This window comes from Tiliqua scincoides, chromosome 6 (genome assembly GCF_035046505.1).
Source record: "Tiliqua scincoides isolate rTilSci1 chromosome 6, rTilSci1.hap2, whole genome shotgun sequence".
Classification (NCBI taxonomy): domain Eukaryota; kingdom Metazoa; phylum Chordata; class Lepidosauria; order Squamata; family Scincidae; genus Tiliqua; species Tiliqua scincoides.
Window position 1 is genome coordinate 85,008,397 of NC_089826.1, and position 22,980 is coordinate 85,031,376.

The following is a 22,980-nucleotide window of genomic DNA, read 5'->3' on the forward strand; positions in this document are numbered from 1 at the left end:
CTCACAGTAGGAGTAATGGGGATCTTAGGGATAAAAGTGAGAGGATCGCTGTCAGAGGCTGAGAGAGTGGAAAGAAGAAGCTTGGAGGAAAGGGAACTGGCTGATGGACTAAATGGAGACTGGTGCATGACTGACACACCCAGGTGCTTCTGAGAACCAAGGTGCTGCTGCAGTGGCTGGAGAAGCTGCTTACTGGAGGAAGGAGGACCTCTGCAGGTTGAACAGGTGAGCTACCCTGGTGGTGGGGTCCAGCAGTGCTGAACGAGGGCCATTGTTGGGAAACTCAGTGGAGCTAATTAGCTTAAAGTGGGCATAAGTTCCCTAGGTGAAGCTTGGACTGGGAATTTGGCAAAACAGTGTTTAAGCTTATTTGTGGTGGAAAACCAACAAGAACCAGGAACCGGGCTGAAGGGGAAGCCCAGGGCTGATAGGGAGGGGAGGGAGAGGTTGACTTTCATAGAAAGGGTAGATTTACAGTGGACTCTTGGGATCTGCAGGGATTCTGTTCCAGGAAATGCACACCCATGTAGATATGGAATGCCACAGATAATTAAATCCATGGGGGGGGGGGAGAAGCGCAGTGCTGCAATCACCCACCTGGGGACCGTGCCTGGCCCTCCAGAGGTCACACGCAGCCTCCTGGCCTCCTCCGAACACCTCCCAGAAGTGACCAGAAGCCACTTCCAGTTGTGTCTGGGAGGAACTCTGAGGCCTTCCAGCTGTGGGCTCAGCCTGAGGATACTCAGATCCACAGATGATGAACCTGTGAATAAGGAAGGCCCACTGAATCTGTCTCTTGCCCTTTACTGAAAATATCTTGGTTAAAGAGATGAGAAATTATGAAACTCAAGAGTTATAAATGCAGACACATATTAATAGGTCCACCCATTCTTTTTATTTTAAAAACACAGAACACATTCACAACAATAACGCTGATAAAACCCATTGGCAGTCTTTACAACACAGAAAACAAAAAGTACAGAGGGAGACAGGTCCATATAGATGCACACACACGCGCGCACACATACACACACACACACACACACACACACACACACACACCAATTCAAGGCATTGCACCAAGTATAGAATGCAAGTTGTGGAATGCTTTTGCTTTTCAGAAGCTACATCCATCCATTGGAGGCTGGAGGGAGTGTTGTGAGGGAGCAAAATGCATGAACTTGTGAGTGAGCTGGATGGTGGGGGACTGGAAGATCCAAGCCTGAATGGAGTGAATGAAGCAGGCTTCAGTGTTGGGGATAGGCTGTCCATTAACCCCTTGGAAAAAGAGACTTTTCACTGACCTCTTGGACGCATTCAGCTTGGGAGAGGAAACAAGATCAAACAATTGTGTGACTGCCAAATTTCTTAAATCATAAGAACATTTGGGTGCAAGTGTCTGAGGCTGCAAGCCTAACCACACTTTCCCGAGAGTAAGGCCCATTGAACAAAATGGGACTTACTTTTGAGTAGACCTGGTTAGGACTGTGCCCTGAGAATCCCAGCAGCAGAATGTACACTATACCCAATATACTGGATATATTGTACTTCAGCACAAGTTCAGGAAACCTCTTCCAGCCACCATCCCTTTATACCCAATTAATGGTCATGACATTCCCCCAAAGAATGCTAAGGACTGCAGTTTGGTGAGTAATTGAAGAGAGAGCCTCAGTCCTCCAGAGAACTGCGGTTCCCAGCAAGGAGAGAGAAGGACTAAAATTTAGGTCTAGATATTGTAGATATGTTCACAGATCTACGAGGCCTTCCCATTCCTTCATGCAGTGTAGATAGGAGGAATGGTGATTAATACACAGTATTGTCTTTCTTCATCCAGTGGAATGCATTGATACACACCTACAGACATGCTGCCAGTATAGTACAGTATTTCATACTTCTTATAAAACAAAAATTTACCCCATTGGCAATGCCAGTAATGTATACAGTAGAGCCCATTATCCAAATTTCAGTTCAATGAAACCGTAGTCATCTACATAGATTTCACTGAACAAACATTTGAGATTTTCCTCAGGCTATTCAGATTCTTTGGGCTTTCTTCTTAGTAGCTTTGGTCACTGTTCCTACATTCCATTGTCTCCAGTCTGAGCTGACAATTTCTCTCATCAAGAAATTGCCCCGTGCAATTTAGATGCACTTTCAATCTAATAATAAAATCATTGAATACAAAAATACAGGTTGAAAAACTAGCTATAAACTCTCATAAATACCATCTGCCTTGTTCAATTTTCAGACTTTGTTTACTTCTTAAAAAAGAAGCCAAACTATTGCCACCTTCAGAGAAACTAGGTTAAATTCATCTTGCGGCTGAATGTAACCATATACCACCCCATATTGCCTTTCAAAAACAAGACAAAGTACTCCCCGGGACATTAATGTGTGAAACTGTGATGTGGAAAAGTTTAACACATGCATCTGTTTCAGGAAGAGCAATAATGCTGAGAAAGCTGTGGAGAGACCTGGGATATTTTGCCCCTATCCCAAAATGGTCACCCTGCAAAATGTAAACCAGTTATTTCACTGGTAGCCCTCAAAATCACCTGACCTGCTTCTGTAGTTGAGACAGGCTCATGACACAGGCAAATATGTGCTCCCTTCCTATGTTACATTTTCATACATTCACTGTCACGGGAAGCCCACTCACGTCTTCAAAAACCACTACAGAAACGCCCCACAGTATTTCATCTCTGAATGGGAATAATGACTGAATGAATCAAGTAGCAATGACCTTTGTGCCTTGAACATCACAATTTTCAAGTAATACTAAATTACAGGTATTTGACATGTCCACCAAATATTCAGATGGAGATTGACCTTGACGCACACACAGAGCTACATTCTTTTTCTCTCCAGGGCTCGGTGTTCACCAATCTTTTCTAAATGGCAAAATTTGCCCTTAATGGTAACAGGTCAACCAACTCTGGGTCATGCACCCCAACTGATCTCGTATATCTTTGGTATTCCACTGCCCACCACCAAGATCCCTTTACAGTCATAGTGCTTCTTAATATACAAACATCTGTTAAAATATCTATGTACCTTGAACATTTTTTTCTGGTTCGTTACAGGAGGTATTTTTACATAAAAAATAAATATTTACAAGCAAATGTCACTACACAGGAATAAATAAACTCTGGCAAATAAAATCTCTTGGATTGTACAAAAAAAGATCAAAATATCTCTTGTATCTTTATGCTCATTTCTTGAGGATGAAAAAATCTTGTACCACTTAATTAAAAAAAGTGCAGCACAATCCCACACATGTTTACTCTCCGGTAAATTCCACTATATTCAATGTGGCTTACTCCCACGTAAGTACACATAGAATTGCAGCCTATGATGGCTTTTTTTTTTTTTTTGGCGCATTTAAATTAAATTGCAGGGGTTTAGACCCTTTTTGCCTACACCCCATAGTGTAGAAAACACTCAAGCAAGAAAAGGATGAGGTTGCTCCTGGCTCACATACAAAAAAAAACTACTTCATTACAAAACTGTAACTGTTCGACTGATTCACCAAGAAATAGGTTAGCCCCTGCACAATGATTCCAGGTGAATGGAGTTTAAAGAAAAACAAAAGGGAATCGGCAACATTTCCAGTTCTTCATAGGCGTGTAAATAGAAAGGGGAAAAGATGAAAGAGGTGAGCTTTTCTAAAGTGCCTTTGCAGCGTCAGAAACAACTGGGGTCTCTTTGCATCGGGCCCATTTAAGTGCTTTGCAGAAATCATAACATATACAGGGAAGGCCGAGGGGAAAGGACAAAGTAGCAGCAATTAAAACGGTATCTCTGTGTGCCTCCTATCAGGATGGTCATCAGGAATGAACAAATGTCAAGCCGGGAGCATGTTAAATGTTTGCACTGCCGTCCTTCGTTGGCTGTATGCTTGTCAGTTCCACCATGGAGCTCTTTGCCATGTTTGGGGCGGATATGCCGTCTGCCGCTCGCCTTTGAAAGACGCTGGAGATTTCTTCAAAAGTCCTGCCTTTTGTCTCCGGGACTTTAAAGAAGGTGAAGATGAAGAAGATGATGAGGAAGCCGACAAACACAAGGAACACGTAAGACTTCAGCAGGAGCTGCAAGGAAGAAAAGGGGGAAAGGTTATACTCGAGCAAAGCAATAGGCTGGCAAGTTAAGCAAATGGCTTCAGTCTGCCAGGGCCAGAAGTCAGGAAGCATCTGGTCCGAGCATTCATCACTCATACAGTCATAGTACTCAGATTTTGACAAGCAGTGCACTTGTCACAGCACTTGGGTACCACCATCCCTATCTCTTGCCATGCAGCAGCCATAACAGACATGCTTAAAGGTGTCCCACCTTCTCTCTCTCGTATTTACATCAGGACGGTTAACGTCAGGTGGGTAAACATATCGTTCTGCGCTTCAAGGACAGCCATCTTAGCCAACTAGGCCCATGTTCTCACTGAGTGGCAAGTGAGGAAGGAATAGGCTAGACCAGCCTGTGCACTTTTTCCCCACTTCCTCTCCCCAATCCACGGACTTCTTCCAAGCCTCCACCACCTGTCCCAGGTGAACACTGGTTCAGATTAAGTTGCTCTTTTGCTGTTGGACATACAAACTCTGCCACTTGCAGTGTTCCCAAGAAATCTTTCCATGTCATGAACTGCAGTGAACCTCACTGGTCAAATCTCCCCCCAGATCCCACTTTTCCCAGAAAGCCCTTGCTTGCTACCCCCCCAAGACACTCACTATTACAACACGGTGCATTTAAGTATATTTTGTCACATTCATCTCTTGCTATCCTTACCCACCCCACCACTTCTCTCCTTCTGTTTTGCACTCTACTGTTCATTTTTAAACTGCTAGTTCCTCAGATCAGTTATGTACATAAGAAGATAAGAACAGCCCCACTGGATCAGGCCATAGGCCCATCTAGTCCAGCTTCCTGTATCTCACAGCGGCCCACCAAATGCCCCAGGGAGCACACCAGATAACAAGAGACCTGCAAGACCTCCTGGGAATTGTAGTTAAGAACATAAGAACAGCCCCACTGGATCAGGCCATAGGCCCATCTAGTCCAGCTTCCTGTATCTCAGCAGCCCACCAAATGCCCCAGGGAGCACACCAGATAACAAGAGACCTGCAAGGCTTCCTGGGAATTGTAGTTAAGAATATAAGAACAGCCCCACTGGATCAGGCCATAGGCCCATCTAGTCCAGCTTCCTGTATCTCACAGCAGCCCAACAAATGCCCCAGGAGCACACCAGTTAACAAGAGACCTGCAAGGCTTCCTGGGAATTGTAGTTAAGAACATAAGAACAGCCCCACTGGATCAGGCCAGAGGCCCATCTAGTCCAGCTTCCTGTATCTCACAGCGGCCCACCAAATGCCCCAGGGAGCACACCAGATAACAAGAGACCTGCAAGGCTTCCTGGGAATTGTAGTTAAGAACATAAGAACAGCCCCACTGGATCAGGCCAGAGGCCCAGCTCTAGTCCAGCTTCCTGTATCTCACAGCGGCCCACCAAATGCCCCAGGAGCACACCAGTTAACAAGAGACCTGCAAGGCTTCCTGGGAATTGTAGTTAAGAACATAAGAACAGCCCCACTGGATCAGGCCATAGGCCCATCTAGTCCAGCTTCCTGTATCTCACAGCAGCCCACCAAATGCCCCAGGGAGCACCCCAGATAACAAGAGACCTGCATCCAGGTGCCCTCCCCTACATCTGGCATTCTGACATCGCCCATTTCTAAAATCAGGAGGTTGCACATACACATCATGGCTTGGAACCCGTAATGGATTTTTCCTCCAGACTGTTTTGGCCCAATCCTAAGGCACGTGTTCTGCCAGCACACCATGCCTTCACACTGTTGCAAAAGCGCCATAAAGTAATTGTGATAGCACAAGAGCCTGCTGCACCAGCAGGAAGGCCAGAGTATTCCTGCTTATGTCAGTGCATGCAGGGATACCTGCAAGAGCAGGTAAGTCCAGCACAGGGGTGGGGGAGGAGTGACATGGGTGGGGATGGGTGGGTCAGTACTGGGAGGGGAGGGGATTGGTGGCACTGGCAGGCACTGTATCCTATCCTCCTTCCTGGGCCTGATTCACCAACACGAATCAACCCAGACTTTCACCAGTTATAGAGGGCTTGCCCCAAAGCAAGGGGATAAATATCCCCTTACCTAGAGGAGACCTCCAGCAGCTGAAATCCCCCCAGGGGTACAGTGTAGCCCCTGCTGGTGCTGCTGCTTCTTCACACAGGAATTGAGTTAGGATTGGGCTGTTGGTTTTGCTTATCAATAAACTACCATGCACATGCTGTACAACTCAATCATCTGCAGGCCAACAGGAACTCCTCTTAGCATAACTCTTACCACTGCATAAGGAAACAGCATGGCCACAAGGAAATTGGCTGTCCAGTTTGAGCAACCAGCCACTGCCACCGCTGAAGGACGAGGACCTTGACTGAAGAGTTCGGACACAATGAACCAGGGAATGGGGCCAGGGCCAATTTCGAAGAACGCCACGAAGGCCAGAGTGGCAATGATGCTGATGTAGCCAATCCAGCTCACTACATCCTGCAACAAAGAAAGAGAATTAACCAAATTGAGCACACTGACCCAGAAGAGACCAGATCTAACCTGCCTGTTTTGAGCTGTGCATTTCAGAGTCTATATTGGTCATTCTTCCTTTTATCTGTATTACACAAAGAGACCCAAAGCGATGAAAAAAACACCCAATGTGTGCTGACTAAGCACAGTTTTGAAACCAGATTTCCTGACTCAAGCCTCTTATAGTGAAACCCTGCACATGCCCGATCTCATCTGATCTCGGAAGCTAAGCAGGGTCAGGCCTGGTTAGTACTTGGATGGGAGACCGCCTGGGAATACTGGGTGCTGTAGGCTTATACCATAGTCTTTTGAGACTGAAGGTTGCCAACCATTTACCTCTCTCCTGCTCTGCGAGCAATTGAGAACATAAGAAGAGCCCTGCTGGATAGGTCATAGGCCCAACTAGTCCAGCTTGCCATATCTTACAGCTTCCTGTATTTCACAGCAGCCCACCAAATGCCGCTGAGTAAAGAAATATTTTCTTTTGTCTGTCCTAGCTCTTCCAACACTCAATTTTAGTGGATGTCCCCTGGTTTTGGCGTTATGCGAGAGAGAAAAGAGCATCTCTCTATCCACTCTATCCATCCCATGCATAATTTTGTATGCCTCAATCATGTCCCTCCTCAGATGCCTCTTTTCTAGGCTGAAGAGGCCCAAACGCCGTAGCCTTTCCTCGTAAGGAAGGTGCCCCAGCCCAGTAATCATCTTAGTCGCTCTCTTTTGCACCTTTTCCATTTCCACTATGTCCTTTTTGAGATGTGGCGACCAGAACTGGACGCAATACTCCAGGTGTAGCCTTGCCATCGATTTGTATAACGGCATTATAATATTAGCTGGAGTAATTCTACAATTGAATTTTTTTTAGCTCCAAAGGTATTATCCCATCTCCAATGCATCATTTCCTCTCCGAAGATACAAAAGTAGACAAAGATACAATTTATTCTGAGCCTAAAGTCACCACTGATAAGGGTGGTGCAGGGGAGGGCACCAGGATGCAGGTCTCTTGTGATCTGGTGTGCTCCCTGGGGCATTTGGTGGGCCGCTGTGAGATACAGGAAGCTGGACTAGATGGGCCTATGGCCTGATCCAGTGGGGCTGTTCTGATGCTTTGTCCCTGCTGATGCATAACAAGGCAGTAAGAATGCAAATGCCTTACCTTCAATACCAAAGCGATGGTCATGACGGCAGCACAGACCGCCATGCCTCCCAAGCCAACCAAATGGAGTGTCCGACGCCCTGCGCGCTCCACCAGGAACAGCTGGAAAAATGGAAGGAACAAAATGTTGATTTTAGCAAACCAAACTACTAAGGCTGTGCAATCCTAATAATTAATAACAGTATTTAAGTAAGTATCCTATAAACACTTACAGTTCAATCCTAACAAATCCCCCTCCCCCTGCTGATGCATTTTTTCACCTGCCACGGTACAAGCCTCTGCTGCCCCAATAGTTCTCCTCTGGTCTGCATCAGCCATTTTGCTGTTGCAGCAACAAGGAGAGTAAGGGAGAGGGAAGGGTTGCAGAACAGGGATAGGATCCTGGCACACACCTGTGCCACTGGAAACTACCTTCCATGTTCTACATCCTGTCTGCCCCTCCCTGCTCAGACACTCCCCCATTGCCTGCCCCCTGTGCTTGTGCTCCCACTGGTAGCTGGCTACAGCAGTGGACCACCAACACCACTGCCATTTGCAGTGATGGTTCTGAAATGGCTGCCATTGGCGTACTGCACATGCCGCCATACAGCCATTTACAACAACGGAATCTCTGTTCTGCTACTGTAAAGCCCAGATAGGATTGAGCTGTTAGTAAGGCCCATTGAATGACCATTTGCAGTTTAATATACAATCCAAGAGCAAGGCATTGAAATTCACTACGAATCGAGCGAGAAATTTCTTCCTACCATGAGCCCTGAAACACGCTGACCAGGACTACTTACCGATACAACTGTAAAGATAGTATTGACCACGCCAGCACCAATGGTAGCGTACACTGGTTGTTGCACCCCAGCATCTTTGAAAATTCCAGTAGAATAATAAAACACCTGCAGTCAGAGAAATATTAACAACTTGTGTTCAATGAATGGGACTAAATCAAGCATTACTTATAATAAAGACACTTTTATGATATTGTATCAGGATACCGGGAGAGAGAAGCACAGTGCCCTGAATTGAGTGCTGGGGAACCTCTTTCTCTTTTGCAGATAAGGATCTGATATACCGAGTCTCAGGTATAAGGATGTGTTCAAGGCCATCCAATGAGTCCACAATCATTATCGGTCCATTCCAGTTGGTTCTTATGGGAACTAGGCCTGCCCCATTACCAGCAATTTAGTACGTGGTAATCTCCCTCTATATGGGAGGAGGTCTGGTCTAGAGGGTAGAGCCTTTGTTTGCCTGAAGATAACATCCAATGGTCACCAGTTCAAGGCCACTGGCACCATGAACGGTGAGACCTTGAAGCAGCTGACAAGCGGAGCTGAGTTTTTCCATCTGCTCTTTGGCCCTTCAAGTGAGATATGAAGGATTGTCAGCTTGCGTGGGAGGAAACTGGAGGCCAGAATGTGATACCAGATCATAAAAAGATCCATCTGAAATGTTGTGGTTCTTGAAAGACAGAACCTTCTTCAATTGTAAAAATCCCTATAGGGATTTAGTATTGCCTGCCTATGTAAACCGCCTTGAAATAAGGAGAAATCTGGCAACCATGAAAAGTGGTATATAAATACCCATATTATTATTATTATTATTATTATTATTATTATTATTATTATTATTATTATTATATCCACAGGCATTTATCAGAGAACCCAGAACATTAAGAAGGAAGATTTTGTACCGCATTGATGCCCGAGAGCTGCTGGGAGAGCTGGAGCATGATGGCAATGATGATGGCCTGCCGATAGTTGGGGGAGCGGAAGAGCTCAGGAATGGTCACTTTTTTCTCTTGAGCCATCTTGGCGCTCTCCTCTTTCATCTCCTGAATGTCACTGGACACGTCCTGGGTGCCACGGAGCTTTTGAAGAACTGATGAGAGAAATAAAACAATTGAATTATACAGTACATGAGAGAACATCCATTTATAGAAACCCGGCCAACCGTGTACATTATTTCTCGTTAGAACACTTCTGGAATTCATGTGATACTGTTTACTACTACAGTGGTACCTCGCATAACGAATGCCTCACACACCAAAAAACTCACAAGACGAAAGCGTTTTTGCGATTTTTTCCGGTGACTTGCAAGACGAATTTTCTATGGCCGTGCTCCGCAAGATGAATTTTATCTATGGCCGTGCTTCGCAAGACGAATTTTTAAAATTAAAAAGTTGAAGTTTTGTGCTTGAAATTTTTGAAATCCTCAGTACAGTATGTATGCCTTTAAAGAGCACTTAATAAACACTTTGTAAACCAAATTTGACTTTGTTCTGACTTTTAATTAAATTTCAATGCATTCCTATGGGAAACCGCGCTTCGCAAAACGAAAAACTTGCATAACGAAAGGACTCGTGGAACGGATTAATTTCGTTATGCGAGGTACCACTGTTCTACTGCTACTACTACTACTACTACTACCACCTACATGCAACACAGTCATTGCCTGGCATTAAGTAACTGATACGAGTCTCAGCCTGAGACCTAAGTATCAACTAGATATCCGTGCAATATGTACGAAGTTCCTAGAAGTGCTTGTGTGCACGCAGATCAGATGGAGTTATTTCATTAAACTGCAGTTCTTCAAAATAATTCACAAAACTTTTTGAAATTTACCAACTGCCCCTCTGACAATAGGGACCACTTTGGTGTGTTTTGTCCATTATTCGGCGCAGAGAGCAGGCCTCAACCCACCACCCAAACACCAGACAAAACAGACATGTTTTGAGTTTACTCCAAAAAGCCATGAGGAAGGGGGTAGTTCTTAATATCTCTGGAAGGGAACTCCATTATTATGGTGCCACTACAGAGAAAGCTTCCCCCTGCACCGCCATTCCTCTAACTTGGGACAGAGGTGGTAATAAACTCTCTGCTCATTTGGGAGATGAAACTGCCTTTGGATTAACACATTAATCCTCACCCCCAACTTTAATGAAATTTAAATATAGTGGGGCCCTGGTATTCACAAGGGGTTTTGGAACAGAACTCCCATGGATACTGAGGCCTCACAGTACATGTAACTACATTCACTCACATTCCAGCCTTATTACTGTTGAATACACCTTCTACTTTCTCTGTCACCTTCCCCACCGGTATAGGATCTAGAAACAGCTGAATCTTCCTTAATTACCGTTTTTCCTAACTCAGTGTAAATGAAAAGTACTATTGGCAGAAGGAGCTGGTACTGTCATGATTATGGTTACCTTTTTGGGCTCTCTCTTCATCCTGCTTGTTGATGAGCAGGAAGCGTGGGCTTTCTGGACAGAACAGCAGCGCGACACACTGCACAATGGCTGGGACAACAGTGCACCCCAGTAACACTGGCCAGAGAGCAGCAGTTCCCATGATGACATTAAGACCAAAGACCTAATTGCCGTAGTTGGTGGAGACAGAAAGATAGGCAGAAGTTTCAGGAATTATTTCCATATGTTTTGGAAGTTAACAACAGCGTATCTAAAAAGTTTTATACCACTTTAACTGTCATGGCTTCCCCCATAGAACTGTGACAATTGTTGTTTGCTGAAGAACTGTGAATTCTCTGAGAGATTCCTTGCCCCTCCCACAGAATTCTGTCCTAGATTTGCAGCCTCCATTATTAACTACTTCCTAACAATACCAGTGAGCCACAGAGGCTTGAATGGCTTTGCAACAATTGTGTGGAAAAAACCATCTCACCTGTGCCACTAAGATGCCCACGACAACGCCCACCTGGTTCAGTGTACCAAAAGCCCCTCGCAGTGCAGTGGGGGAGATCTCACTGATGTACATGGGCACAAAGCCAGTGCAGAGGCCACAGAAGAGACCAATGACAAAGCGGCCAATTATGAGCATCTCCACAGCTTTCGCAAGTTTGGAGAAGCCCATCAAGAGGCCACCTGAAATTGCCAGAACGTTCACGATCAGGATAGAGTTTCTCCTGTATAGGGAAAAATATTTAATAGTGTTACAAGAGAGAATGGAAAAGATGATACAAGATTATACATTTTGGGTGAGCACGAGACATATTTGAGCTTGGGGGGAGGGGTGTTAAAAAATGTTGTGCCCCCGGTGCCAGAGGGCATAGCTGTGACTGTGGGCACCCAATGTCTTCTGTCTGAGTTGATCACCTTTGCCTCTTGGTATTTCCACACCAGGTATTTTCCATGCATAGAATAACAACCAATGAAATCTCCCCTTTGTTTTTTGAGTTTCATCTTTGAAACTGCATTCCCCATAATTACAGAAAGAGCAGCAGTGTAAGCTTCCGTTTTGCTCCGGAGAGGGGCTGCTTACACACTGCAGGGAGGCTCCCTGCAATGGTGTAGTGGTTTGGGAGGTGGACTTAGACCTGGAAGATCCAGGTTCGAATCCCCCCTCCGCCATGAAGCTTCCTGGGTGACCTTGGGCCAGTCACTTTCTCTCAGCCTCACCTACCTCACAAGGCTGTTGTGAGGACAAAAGGAGGGGAACAGCTGTGTACACAGCCCTGAGCTCTTTGGAGGAACAGCGGTATAAAAATGTAAATAAATAAACTTAGTGCTTTGCACCCCCTCTAGCTACGCCGCTGAGAAAGAGGATCAATTCCACTTATCCCCTTTCTGTGCTTCAGAACTGAGGAAGACATTTCTGCATAGTCCAGACTCTGAACACACCTGCCAAATCTGTCGACAAAAAGTCCGACCGAAAGAGAGCCAATCATGCCTCCCACAGTGAAGATGGACACAGAGAAGGACCACAGAAGGGTCAAGAGATTTTCAGAGATGGGGGCATTTGTCCTGCCTATCCAGGTCTGATTGATGAATTCCCTGATAATCTGCAGGAGACAGAAAAAAAGAAAATAAGTTCCACACTTATTGCTGAACCGTCCATTGTAAAAGGTACAAGAAAAAGGACAAATGTGTTAGAAATTTGAGTCCAGTCCTGTTATAGGCAATAAACTTTGCACACAAGCAAATGGACAAAGGACTGCAGCCTTAAAGAGGTACATTTCATCACATATTGCCCTGTTTATCATCCATCCAGCTGAACAGCTCGGGCAACTGCTTGGAAAATACAGTTGGACTGAATGATCAGAAACACGCAAAGCCCCTTTCAAAGAGATCCAGGCAGTTGCACCTCTAATCCTTGAATAGAAGAGGTGCAGCTTGACATGCAAAGGATTAAAAGGCAGTTGGAATTCTCTCCTGCGTTCACAAAGTGCCCAGGAGTCTTGCCATCATTGTAGTGCTAGGTCTACCCTACTCAGCACAGTGCTGGTTCATTGAGGCAGGAGGGGTCAGGGTCAAATGCCATACTCTGCATTACCACCAGATGGCAGCAGGACACAGGCCCTTTACTCCCCTCTTTCCTCAGAATCGGGTATGGCAACACCTCCCTCCCATTCCAGGAACTTGAGCGCATGTGGTATGCATGAGTCACTGTCCCAGGCTGACGGGCTTACAAGAATCTAAAGACGCACTTCCTCAGTTCTCTTTTTGTTATGGTGCAATTTCGTGATGCTCTTTTTAGAATTTCCCCCAATTAATTGTCCCCTCCCCACCCAAGCCCGTAATGTGGCCACTGCATGAAATCAAAAAGATAAGGTATGGTGATTCAGAGGCACAACTGGAAGGTGAGAACTCATGCCTGGCTAGTTAGAGTGCCTGTACTCCTGACTGCCAGAGGCGGGGAGTAGACGAGAATCTTGAGGGAAGGAAGAACATGTTTGCATCACTTGAGAGGCACATTGGCATGTTCATTGCACATTTTCCACCAAGCAGCAGTTCTGTGACTCAGGAGCCTCCACCCTGGCTTAAGTGCCTTGCCTTCAGTTCATTCATGGCTATCCCACTTCCCCACCACTCTCGTCATTCCAAAGATTCATTTCTCCTATTACGTAACAACACCAGGATGTTTGGATTAATCTCAGAGAGAGAGAGAGAGAGAGAGAGAGAGGGAGGGAGGGAGGGAGGGAGGGAGGGAGGGTCATTTGCAGAGGTGTTTATACCACGTGTGATGCCATTATGTCACCCCTGAACTTCCGAGCCCTGTCTTTGGTTTGAATGCGTAAACCCCACCTCCTCTTTGGCGATCTTCAGGTTGCTTCAGGCCAAGCTGCTGTGCCCTCTTGCTGGCAAGTGTCAAAAACATGATTGACAACAAAAGCACATGGTAGCTGGGCCAAAGCAGCCCAAAGATCACCAAAGGGAGGCTCGGGTGGTGTGGTGACACCCTTCTGAGTCTCAAACCTGCGGCAGCCCACCCCACCCACGCCACTGGTCCCTTGACAAAAGCTGCTCCAATTTAAAGATGCACATCTGCTGTCCCCACTGCCCTCTCTCACATTCTCTTTGCAGTGCTAGCAAGCTGAGGTGACATTTTGTGCTTTGAATGGCAGCTACCCTGAGGCAGCAACTGTTGCCGCCTTCTTGCCCTCCCACCCCTATGTGTGCTTGCCAGAGGGGGCTCACTCAGTCTATAAAAGCAAACAAAGCTGAAAGTGCCTGGAAAGGTCTGTTCCAAGGTGTCAGTTTTCACTTACCTCAACATGACAATTTGCTGCATAGAGGTGAAACTGACCAGGAGTTGCCAGTTTCAACACCTGTGAGAATGCCTCTTTCCCCTTTCCAGTGCTAGTAACATACTGTGGACACTAATGAATTGACTATGGTAACTGAATTCAGGCAATGGCATTCTAGCAGGAGAAAGAATTGCATTATCCCAGTAACAACATCTTGTGGCATGAGTGCTAGGAAAACTGACAACCAGAGAGTTAGAACAGACAAAAGAAAATACGTCTTTACTCAGTGTGTGGTCGGTCTGTGGAACTCCTTGCCACAGGTTGTGGTGATGGCATCTGGCCTGAACGCCTTTAAAAGGGGATTGGACATGTTTCTGGAGGAAAAATCTATTATGGGTTACAAGCCATGATGTGTATGTGCAACCTCCTGATTTTAGAAATGGGCTAAGTCAGAATGCCAGATGCAAGGGAGGGCACCAGGATGAGGTCTCTTGTTATCTGGTGTGCTCCCTGGAGCATTTGGTGGGGCTGCTGTGAGATACAGGACGGTGGATTAGATGGGCCTATGGCCTGATCCAGTGGGGCTGTTCTTAACCCCCATCAGAAATGCTTTCAGTGATATGTTTTGCGATGTGACCATTTTTAATGTTTGGAATCTTGAATTTGTTTTTGATGCTTTCCCATACAATAATATCACTATTTGTTTTGCTTCTGCATTATAAAGCAATTGTCTGGAAAAGTCATTTGCGCAATACAGGAAAAGCCTACAACCCGGAGCAGCTGTGCTGAATTTGAACAGGAGATTATCTCAGAACATGAAATTTGGTGCTACAGTGGCTAGTCAGGCACTACCACCTCTGTGCCATCAAGCTTCACTTTCTGGTTTATTGACTATCAAGTATACAAACAAAAACCCTTCTGTTTTTTGGGTGACACTAGGCACAATGTTTCAGCAACACTTTTTAACTTGGCAAAGGAAATGTACCCCCACACTGTGCTATTCCACATAGCATTCCAATTCCTTTCATCAGATGACAGTTGCTCTGCACTCCCAGGGAGGAGTGTCCCAATGTGCCTTTCTCTACTCCTACACAACACTGCACAGGGAAACTCCAACATCCCTTTTGCCATGCAAAACAGGTACTAGCACATGCCACTTCAATGGCTAGCCTTCTTCTTGGAAGGCTCTATACCTCCCACAGATGTTTGAAGGGCAGGGAAACCCACCAGGTATCTGCAATAAAGAAAGCTCCACCTGTTGAGTTTCTACCTGGCACAAAGCTATTACATATGCTGCTTTTGTTAGAAAAAAAGTATTGCACAACCTCTGTCTTTTCCCTATGCCTCTGGGTTTCTCCAAAACAAAGGATCTGTTTGTCCTCCCTAATGTCAGTTTCCCCCATGTTCACGTCATGAACAGACCATTGCTGTGCTCCATGATTTCTCCCCTCTTGTGTCCTTCACAACTTTCTTTTCTCTTGTGTACTGTGTCCTTCACAACTTTCCTGATTCTACATCTTCCTGGTCCCTTTTATAGCCCAGAAAGCCCCCTCCCCCTTCATCTTACCTCCTCTGGAGCATTGATGACTCCTGTGTTGTATCCATACTGGAGAGACCCGATGACAGCAATAGATACAGCAAAGACAAGGGAGCCTGTTACCTTCTGCAGAAGAAAGGTAGGAGGAAAAAAAAAAAGGTCAGCTAATTGACTTGTTCTCAGCCAAATTTGCTTTCTATAAAATTAAACAGGCAACTCAATTTAGGGTTTCTCAGAAAACAGGGTAAAAAATGAGATATCCATTCCCAGTCTCATTTTCCATGAACTTATAGGAATGTCCAAAAAGTGAAACCTCTCTGCTTCTCTTGCCTGACATGATAGAGATGTGAACGACTGGGTGCCTCCCCTATAAATGTATTGGGTGTTGGACACTTAGTGACACTCCAATAGACAAACCCCTGAAATAAGAGCATTTATAATTGCATACAGAGTAGGTCTCTTTGGCATTCATCTCTTCCTTACATACTATTCATTCCCAAACATGATCTCCACTGCTCAATCCTTTCAATCCTCGTGGTTTTGGAAAGGATGAAACACCGACTCTGTGTTTCAAGAATGGGAAGCCAAAACTATTCGTAAGAAATAGGCTTCTACACCAGAACTCCTCAAAATCAGTAACTCCCTATCCCAGATATCAGCTGACAAACCCCATGTATTTTTAAGATACATTTGACCTGAGAGCATGTAAAACGTAAAGGAACATCAAAATGGACGGAAATCTTCCTTCCTTGCAAATATTCCAAATGTGCAAACAGAGGAGGAAGGCAAACTAATGGAACCAAATACAGGTATGACATTTTCTTCCTGATAAGCAACATTTGAGAGGCCAGTCTCTACAAGGGCCTAAAGATTCAATATCTTGAATCCATCTCACTTTCAACAAGCAGGGTGGGGAGATAAATCCTGAGTCTCCTTTTAGTTCCATCTCCATTAAGCACACAGCAGTCTCCACAAATATAGCCCCAGGGAGTCTGAAGATAGCTGCCGATCTTTAAATGATTATCTCCCCATCTCTTCTTATTACTGCTAACTTTGCACCATTCTTCAGAGGTCTGCTTTAGTTTGGGGAGATGTTTGCTTCTGAGCTAAGACATGGTCTTCTGATCTGTTCCATGGAGCAAGGGCACGGCAAGCTATTAAGAGCACTCAAGGACCTCTGTGGTTGATAAGGATGACAAATCCATATCTGCAGAGGGGTAGTTATGTTTCCATGTGCACATATAAGTAGAAGATCTTGAAATTATGCCCTCCCACATTTACAGATGCCTCACCACCCCACTTTCTAGCCACTAGATGAGATCACAACTACCACAACAGTCCAATCAGGATTGGAAGTCCAATCAGGTTATTGGAATCCATTGCCTCCTGATCTTATGCAGTCACTGTCTGTTCCATCTGTATACTATATATATATATTTGTATCCATCTGTATACTATATACGGCCCCTGCTAATTGGTTAAGAGGCACTTTTTCAAGTGGGTGCTCCTCTTCTGTTAGCAGGGGGAGAGTAACTGGCCCACCTCACCCCAGCACTGTCTGTTCTAGTGGCTGTCTGCTGGTATTCCCTGGCATCTTTATACGTTGTCCATTTAGTTATTTGATTTTTCTCTGTAAACCACTTTGTGAACTTTTAGTTGAAAAGCGGTATATAACTACTGTTAATAAATAATAATAATAATAATAATAATAATAATAATAATAATAATAATAATATATTCACCCCAATTTGGAAAATCCCTCCATTTATCCCCATACTTTCTCCACTCCCCAGCTGATCTACAGTACGCCAGCCCCCATGGTCACTTTGGAAAGCCACGTTCAATGCCAAGCAAAGCTGGTAAGAAGAGTTCTGACACGTGAGACAGACAATTTGAATTTCATTGCATGCTCTTTCTTAATGAGTAATTGATGAGAAATGCCAGTGCAAGTATGCAGATACAATGCATTATGAGAGGGGAAAAGAGATCAGATGTCAACTGTATGACTGGGGCCCATGTGCTTGTTTTTTACAAGGTAAATGGAAGCTGCGAGGGACCCCAATCCAGATCATGACAGCGGCAGAGGGAGGAAGGGCCCTATAACCCCTTGTCCCCCAGTATGATCCCAAGTGGGCTTGGGACCTCTCATCAGTAGTGTAGCTAGAGGGGGTGCAAAGCACTAAGTTTTGCACAGAACCTCGCAGCGGCATGCAAGCAGTCCCTCTGCCTCCCCTTTGGACCCAGGCGTTCACCTCCATTTTGTTCTAGTGGCCCAGAATGGCTCCAAAGGAGAGGGGAAGGAGCTGCTTGCACCACAATGAAGCGCCGTGCAGAACGTAGTTCTTTCCACCCCTTCTAGTTACACTACTGCCTCTCATTACTGCTACTTGCCCCGGGAGGAATGCTCCCACTGGTGTCCCTTTCACAAGAGTAGGTAGTAGCCTGGCCTATTTTTGGTTTGCTGTAGTTTTTGCTAATCGTCCCAGTCCTCGTTTTTAATCTTTGTAGAAAAAACAGCTTGGACAGATGCCAGAGATTTGGAGGGCGCTCCCTAGTGATGGAGATCTGATCCTGCAGTGTCTTGTATACTCAGAATGTAACTTCTGATAAAGCCAGCTTTACATTTTTAATTTAAAAAATAATTCATGTTCAATTACTACGTTTTTACCACATTCTGGGGCACCTCGGCTGTGTGTTAGAGCAGGAGTCCTGCTATATTTGCATAAAGTGATCGGTAGGGGTGATCTGATCTGAAGGTGAACCCCTTTCCCCACCCACTCTTTCTCCTTGTAACCCTCAACCCTTGTAATCATCGCCTCCAGTTATTTCCGAGATCACTTATGGTTTCAGAAAAAACCCTCTGGGAGAAGAATGGCTGGAGAGATGATATTTTGGGGACAAGAATGTGTGTGGAAGTGGGGTTCAGCACCCATTCCCCCATCTGTTTACTTCCTCATTATTTTCAATCTTCCCGCCCCTCCTTTGTACACGGATGATCATGCTCTAACATGCAAGTCTGCAGCCATTATGTCCCGTTAGCCCCATAATAGCCCATTTAATACAAAAGGAAACATGAGGCACACAGTCATGTCTGCACAAAGTCATGTCTGCGCAGGCAGAGCTATGTAGGACCTTCTAGTTCACACTAATAATTATTTCAAATGTATATTCCTCTGTGGTCAGTGTCCAACCATGCATGTTTACTCAGAGATATGCCCCATTCTAGTCAATGGTGCTTTCTTTCAGGAAAGTGCTCCTAGGATTACAGCCCAAAGCAGTTCTGCTTCAGTAATCCTTAGAACCAAATGCACATTATTGCCATCACCTCTATAGCAACAGGGTCGCTTAGGCTGAGAGTAGCTTGCCCTCCCGGGACCACTCAAGGGACTTCATGGCCAACAAGATACTTGAGCCAGGGACTTCCTGTCTCACACTCTTAGTCACAACATGACACCAACCACTTGCAGAGGCCTGGGGCTTTCCCTCTTCTGTTCAGTGATGCATACTGCATAGAATGCGTGCAGGCACACATGTATGCCCCTGCAACAGAATTTCTAGGCCATGCTATGCCAGACTGACTTTTCTCTGTATGCCCCTTGATCATCCTGCAGACTCCTGGCCTGACATCTCACAGAGCCTTTCCACAGCCTTAAGTGCTTTCCTATGTGTCACGATCCATTCTCAAGTGTCTGCTACTTCCTGCTATTACTCGCCGCCAAAGGCCTTGGAGCTCGGTACAACCTAAGGAGGAACATTTGCCTAAAACAGTGCGTCGGAACCCGCTGGTGGGTCCTAACCTGATTTTTGGTGGGTCGCCAAAGGGTGATGGAAAGATCAAATAATTGCCTCAAGTCCTGAGGTTATTCAAAAATCAGACACTGTAGCTGCTAATTGCCCTGCAAAGAATTTGGCTACTGCAAGCATAGGAAAACAAACGTTTGATGGACTTTTTTCTCGTTATTACTTATAAATAAATAAATATAATATTCTTTCTTTCTAGAACTTCTTCTTTAAAGTCTGGTAAGCCTGGGTGGGTCCCAAGAGAGTGTAGTTTTAAAAAGTGGGTCCAGGTGCTAAACAGTTTGGGAACCACTGGCCTAAAATGATCTCCTCTGCATCCTTCATGGTCTGCCCCCGCAGGGCCTGCTCAAAAGCAGTGTGCCGTAGGGGAAAAAAGCAAACTTTGCAATGATGGTGAACCTGGCAAGAAATCCCAGGGATCCCCCTCATATACACACACTTTCCCCTTCAACTTGTGCACACAGGCAGGCTCCCTGGCTCCACATCAGGCCTCCAAATCCTGGACTCAAAGGAATTCTGGTAACACTTGTGGAATCCCACTGGAGCCCATTCTTTGCCATCCTCTAAATGACCTTGATGAAGATGCTAGGAAGGACCACCCTCCTGGAAGAGGAGAGGGGCCAACAACCAATGTTGATATTCTCAGGGTCAGGAGAGCATCAACAGAAACAAATCATCTTCAAGGATGCCTTCAAGCGTCCTTCAATCAGCTCAGAGATGAATCAGCGTCTTCCTCTCCATTCCAGCTCTGCTTGCTTGCTTCCCCCCCCCCCTTTGCTGAAATGGATGCTTCATCACACGCATGGTTCATGCACGGCAAGAACAGTGCCCTAGTATCAAACATCGGGATGAGGCTACAACTTCAATCAACATCTCATTTGGTTTCTGCTCTGTATCTGGGAACTTGAAAGGCTCATCTATGAGAACAGGCACCTTCCTATACGTTGCAAATTTCTTAGGGATAAATAGTCCCTTGGGTGCCTTCCTTTCCCATGACATCACAAAGGATCACATGCACCTCATAAAAAGTGTCTCGGCTGATGCTTCCATACTCCAGCCAGGACCGTACTCAGATTTGGAGAGCTTCCATCCAGAAATCAGCTCACACCTGCCTTAATTAGGAACATCTTTTAAGAAATGATTTTTGAAAAAAAGCCCAATAGACCTCAGCTGATTCTCCCGGTTCTGCACCCATCCAGGACTTGGCGTCTCCTACATGCAGCCGACACTTAACCTCTTCTTTGCCTTATCCATGTTTAGGGGGGGAGGGAGGGGTAAATCCTAACCATCAAATGAGACCCCAGAGTTCCAGAGCGTCAGTGCCAGCGGAGAGGCACCAGAGTTCCAGATGATCCAGGCCAGCTTCGTGATCCAGGGAGCGGACAAAAGAGCAGGGATGTGCAGAAGAGCAGGGGAGGCAGGTGAAGGCAGAGCCTCCCCTCCGGAGTCCCCCCAGAAGCGCCAGGGCACCCAAGCGCCCACGACCCGCGCGCTCTGTGCTCTCCACCATCTCCCTGCTCCGCTCCGCACATAGGCTGTGGGTGCCTCCCACCGCGGCAGCGCTTTCAAAGAGCGCCGGTGGGGAGGCTCTGCCCTCCGCTGCCTCCCCACCCACCGCATGCCCCTGCAAAAGGGTCCTTTGCACGCATGCCCTCACCTTCTTGCCCTCCATGGCGCTCCGTGCAGGCGTCTGATCCCTTCCCGCCGCCTCCTCCTCCGAGGATGAGGATGAAGAGGATGATGCAAAGGACTCTTCCGCCCGGCGAGATCCGTTGCCGCCTCCGTCTCTTTCGGGGCCGCGGTCCGCTGCAGCTGCTCTATTTATGGCTTCTGGCTGGGCGGAGATCAAGGGCGGGGATCAGCAGTGGGCAGGGACGGAGCGGCGGGAGCGCCCCCACCCAGAGCCAGCTGCAAGGGGGGGGGATAACTAAATAGATCCATCCGCGGGCCAAGTGGTCTACGCTGGAGCATCATCCGCGCCTGGAGGCTGCGCTTGCTCCCAGGACCTCCCCCCGAAAGGGGAGGGGGCTTCTTCACCCCCCGCTATTCCCTCTTTCACCGCTGCTGGGCAGCACTGAGGCGCTCAGTCAGGAGGGCGAGGGGCGGACTGGTCCCCACTCTCTCCAGCCCAGCCCGCTGGAAGAGGCCCTGGAAGGCGATCCAGGCACAGATGGACTTGCTCCAAGAGGCGAGACAGATGCTGGAAAGGGAAGAGATCAAGGCCATTTGGAGAAATACGCCAGGATGGGGGAGCCCAGTGCTTCCCAAACTTTTGAGCGCTGGGACCCACTTTTTAAGACCCACCTAGGCTTACCGGGCTTTAAAATAAAGGAGACCTAGAAATAAATAATGTTTTAAGGAACAACCACCAGAAAAAACGACCCTCAAGCTTTTACCTCCCTATATTTACACCTGCTTGCAAACTGCGGGAGCTGAGCTCTTTGCAGGGCGGTTAGCAGCTGCAGCATCTGATTTTTGGAATAGGTTCGGGTTTAAGGCAGTTTCGGATCTTTCCATCACTTTTTGACAACCCACCAAAAATCAGGCCACAGCCCTCACTTTGGGAATCACTGGTGTCGTGGTTTGGGGGTTGGACTTAGATCTGGAAGATCCAGGTTCAAAGTCTCGTGCAGCCGTAAAGCTTCCTGGGTGACCCTGGGCTAGTTACTATCTCTCAGCCTAACCTACCTCGCAGGGTTGTTGTGGAAAGGAACCATGCACACTACCCTGAGTTCCTTGGAGGGATGGTATAAAATGGTATCAAAATGTGATCGATAGGTTCCATCTTAATTTCAGCAATTCTCTTGACATGGTAATGCTACAGTAAGGGGTCACGCAGGTTGATAAATAAAAGCTCTTGAAAGCAATTGATGAGAGAAAACTGCATTTGCATATTCACATACTTCAGCAGTCTGTTCTCCAGTTCACTAGTCTTTGGGTTCCTCCCTAGCACATCGGTTGGCAACCTTCAGTCTCAAAAGACTATGGTATAAGCCTATAGCACCTGCTATTCCTTGGTGGTCTCCCATCCAAGTACTAACCAGGCCTGACCCTGCTTAGCTTCCAAGATCAGACAAGATCAGGCATATGCAGGATCAATAAGCCCATGCCATTTGCAGCCCCCCACATCCTGTCTGCAGAAGTATATACATTAATTGAAACTGATGACACCTCAAATCTGCTGCCAGAAATAATTGCTCTACTCTGTCTAATGGTGTCCTAGAATTCTAGAGAGAACATTCCAAAGTGTACTTCATACACTATATAAAACAGAATAAAATGATTGCTTGATGCAGAAGGCATGGGAGAAATATGGTCAATAACTTTCAACATCTCCATTTCAGATCCCTAAAATTGTTGCAATCCCACCAATTTTCTAGGCCTCTAAGTTGCATCTGTGCAAAGCATCCTGGCTTTGCTTCTCACAT

The 22,980-nt window shown here is 46.2% G+C and overlaps 1 protein-coding gene and 1 pseudogene across 1 annotated transcript; one reads left to right on the forward strand and one right to left on the reverse strand.

The window, feature by feature from the left end:
* Positions 1-872: 872 nt before the first annotated feature.
* LOC136655431 (solute carrier family 2, facilitated glucose transporter member 3-like) lies at positions 873-21,343 on the reverse strand. The gene is made up of 10 exons (XM_066631875.1): positions 21,210-21,343; positions 15,782-15,877; positions 12,368-12,528; positions 11,412-11,652; positions 10,940-11,102; positions 9,422-9,609; positions 8,523-8,627; positions 7,741-7,842; positions 6,348-6,551; positions 873-4,088 (listed from the first exon to the last, which is right to left on the reverse strand). The coding sequence occupies exons 1-10, from the start codon at positions 21,222-21,224 to the stop codon at positions 3,861-3,863; spliced, it is 1,503 nt and encodes a 500-aa protein (XP_066487972.1). The 5' UTR covers positions 21,225-21,343; the 3' UTR covers positions 873-3,860.
* Positions 6,763-6,878, forward strand: LOC136656700 (5S ribosomal RNA; annotated as a pseudogene).
* Positions 21,344-22,980: the final 1,637 nt, after the last annotated feature.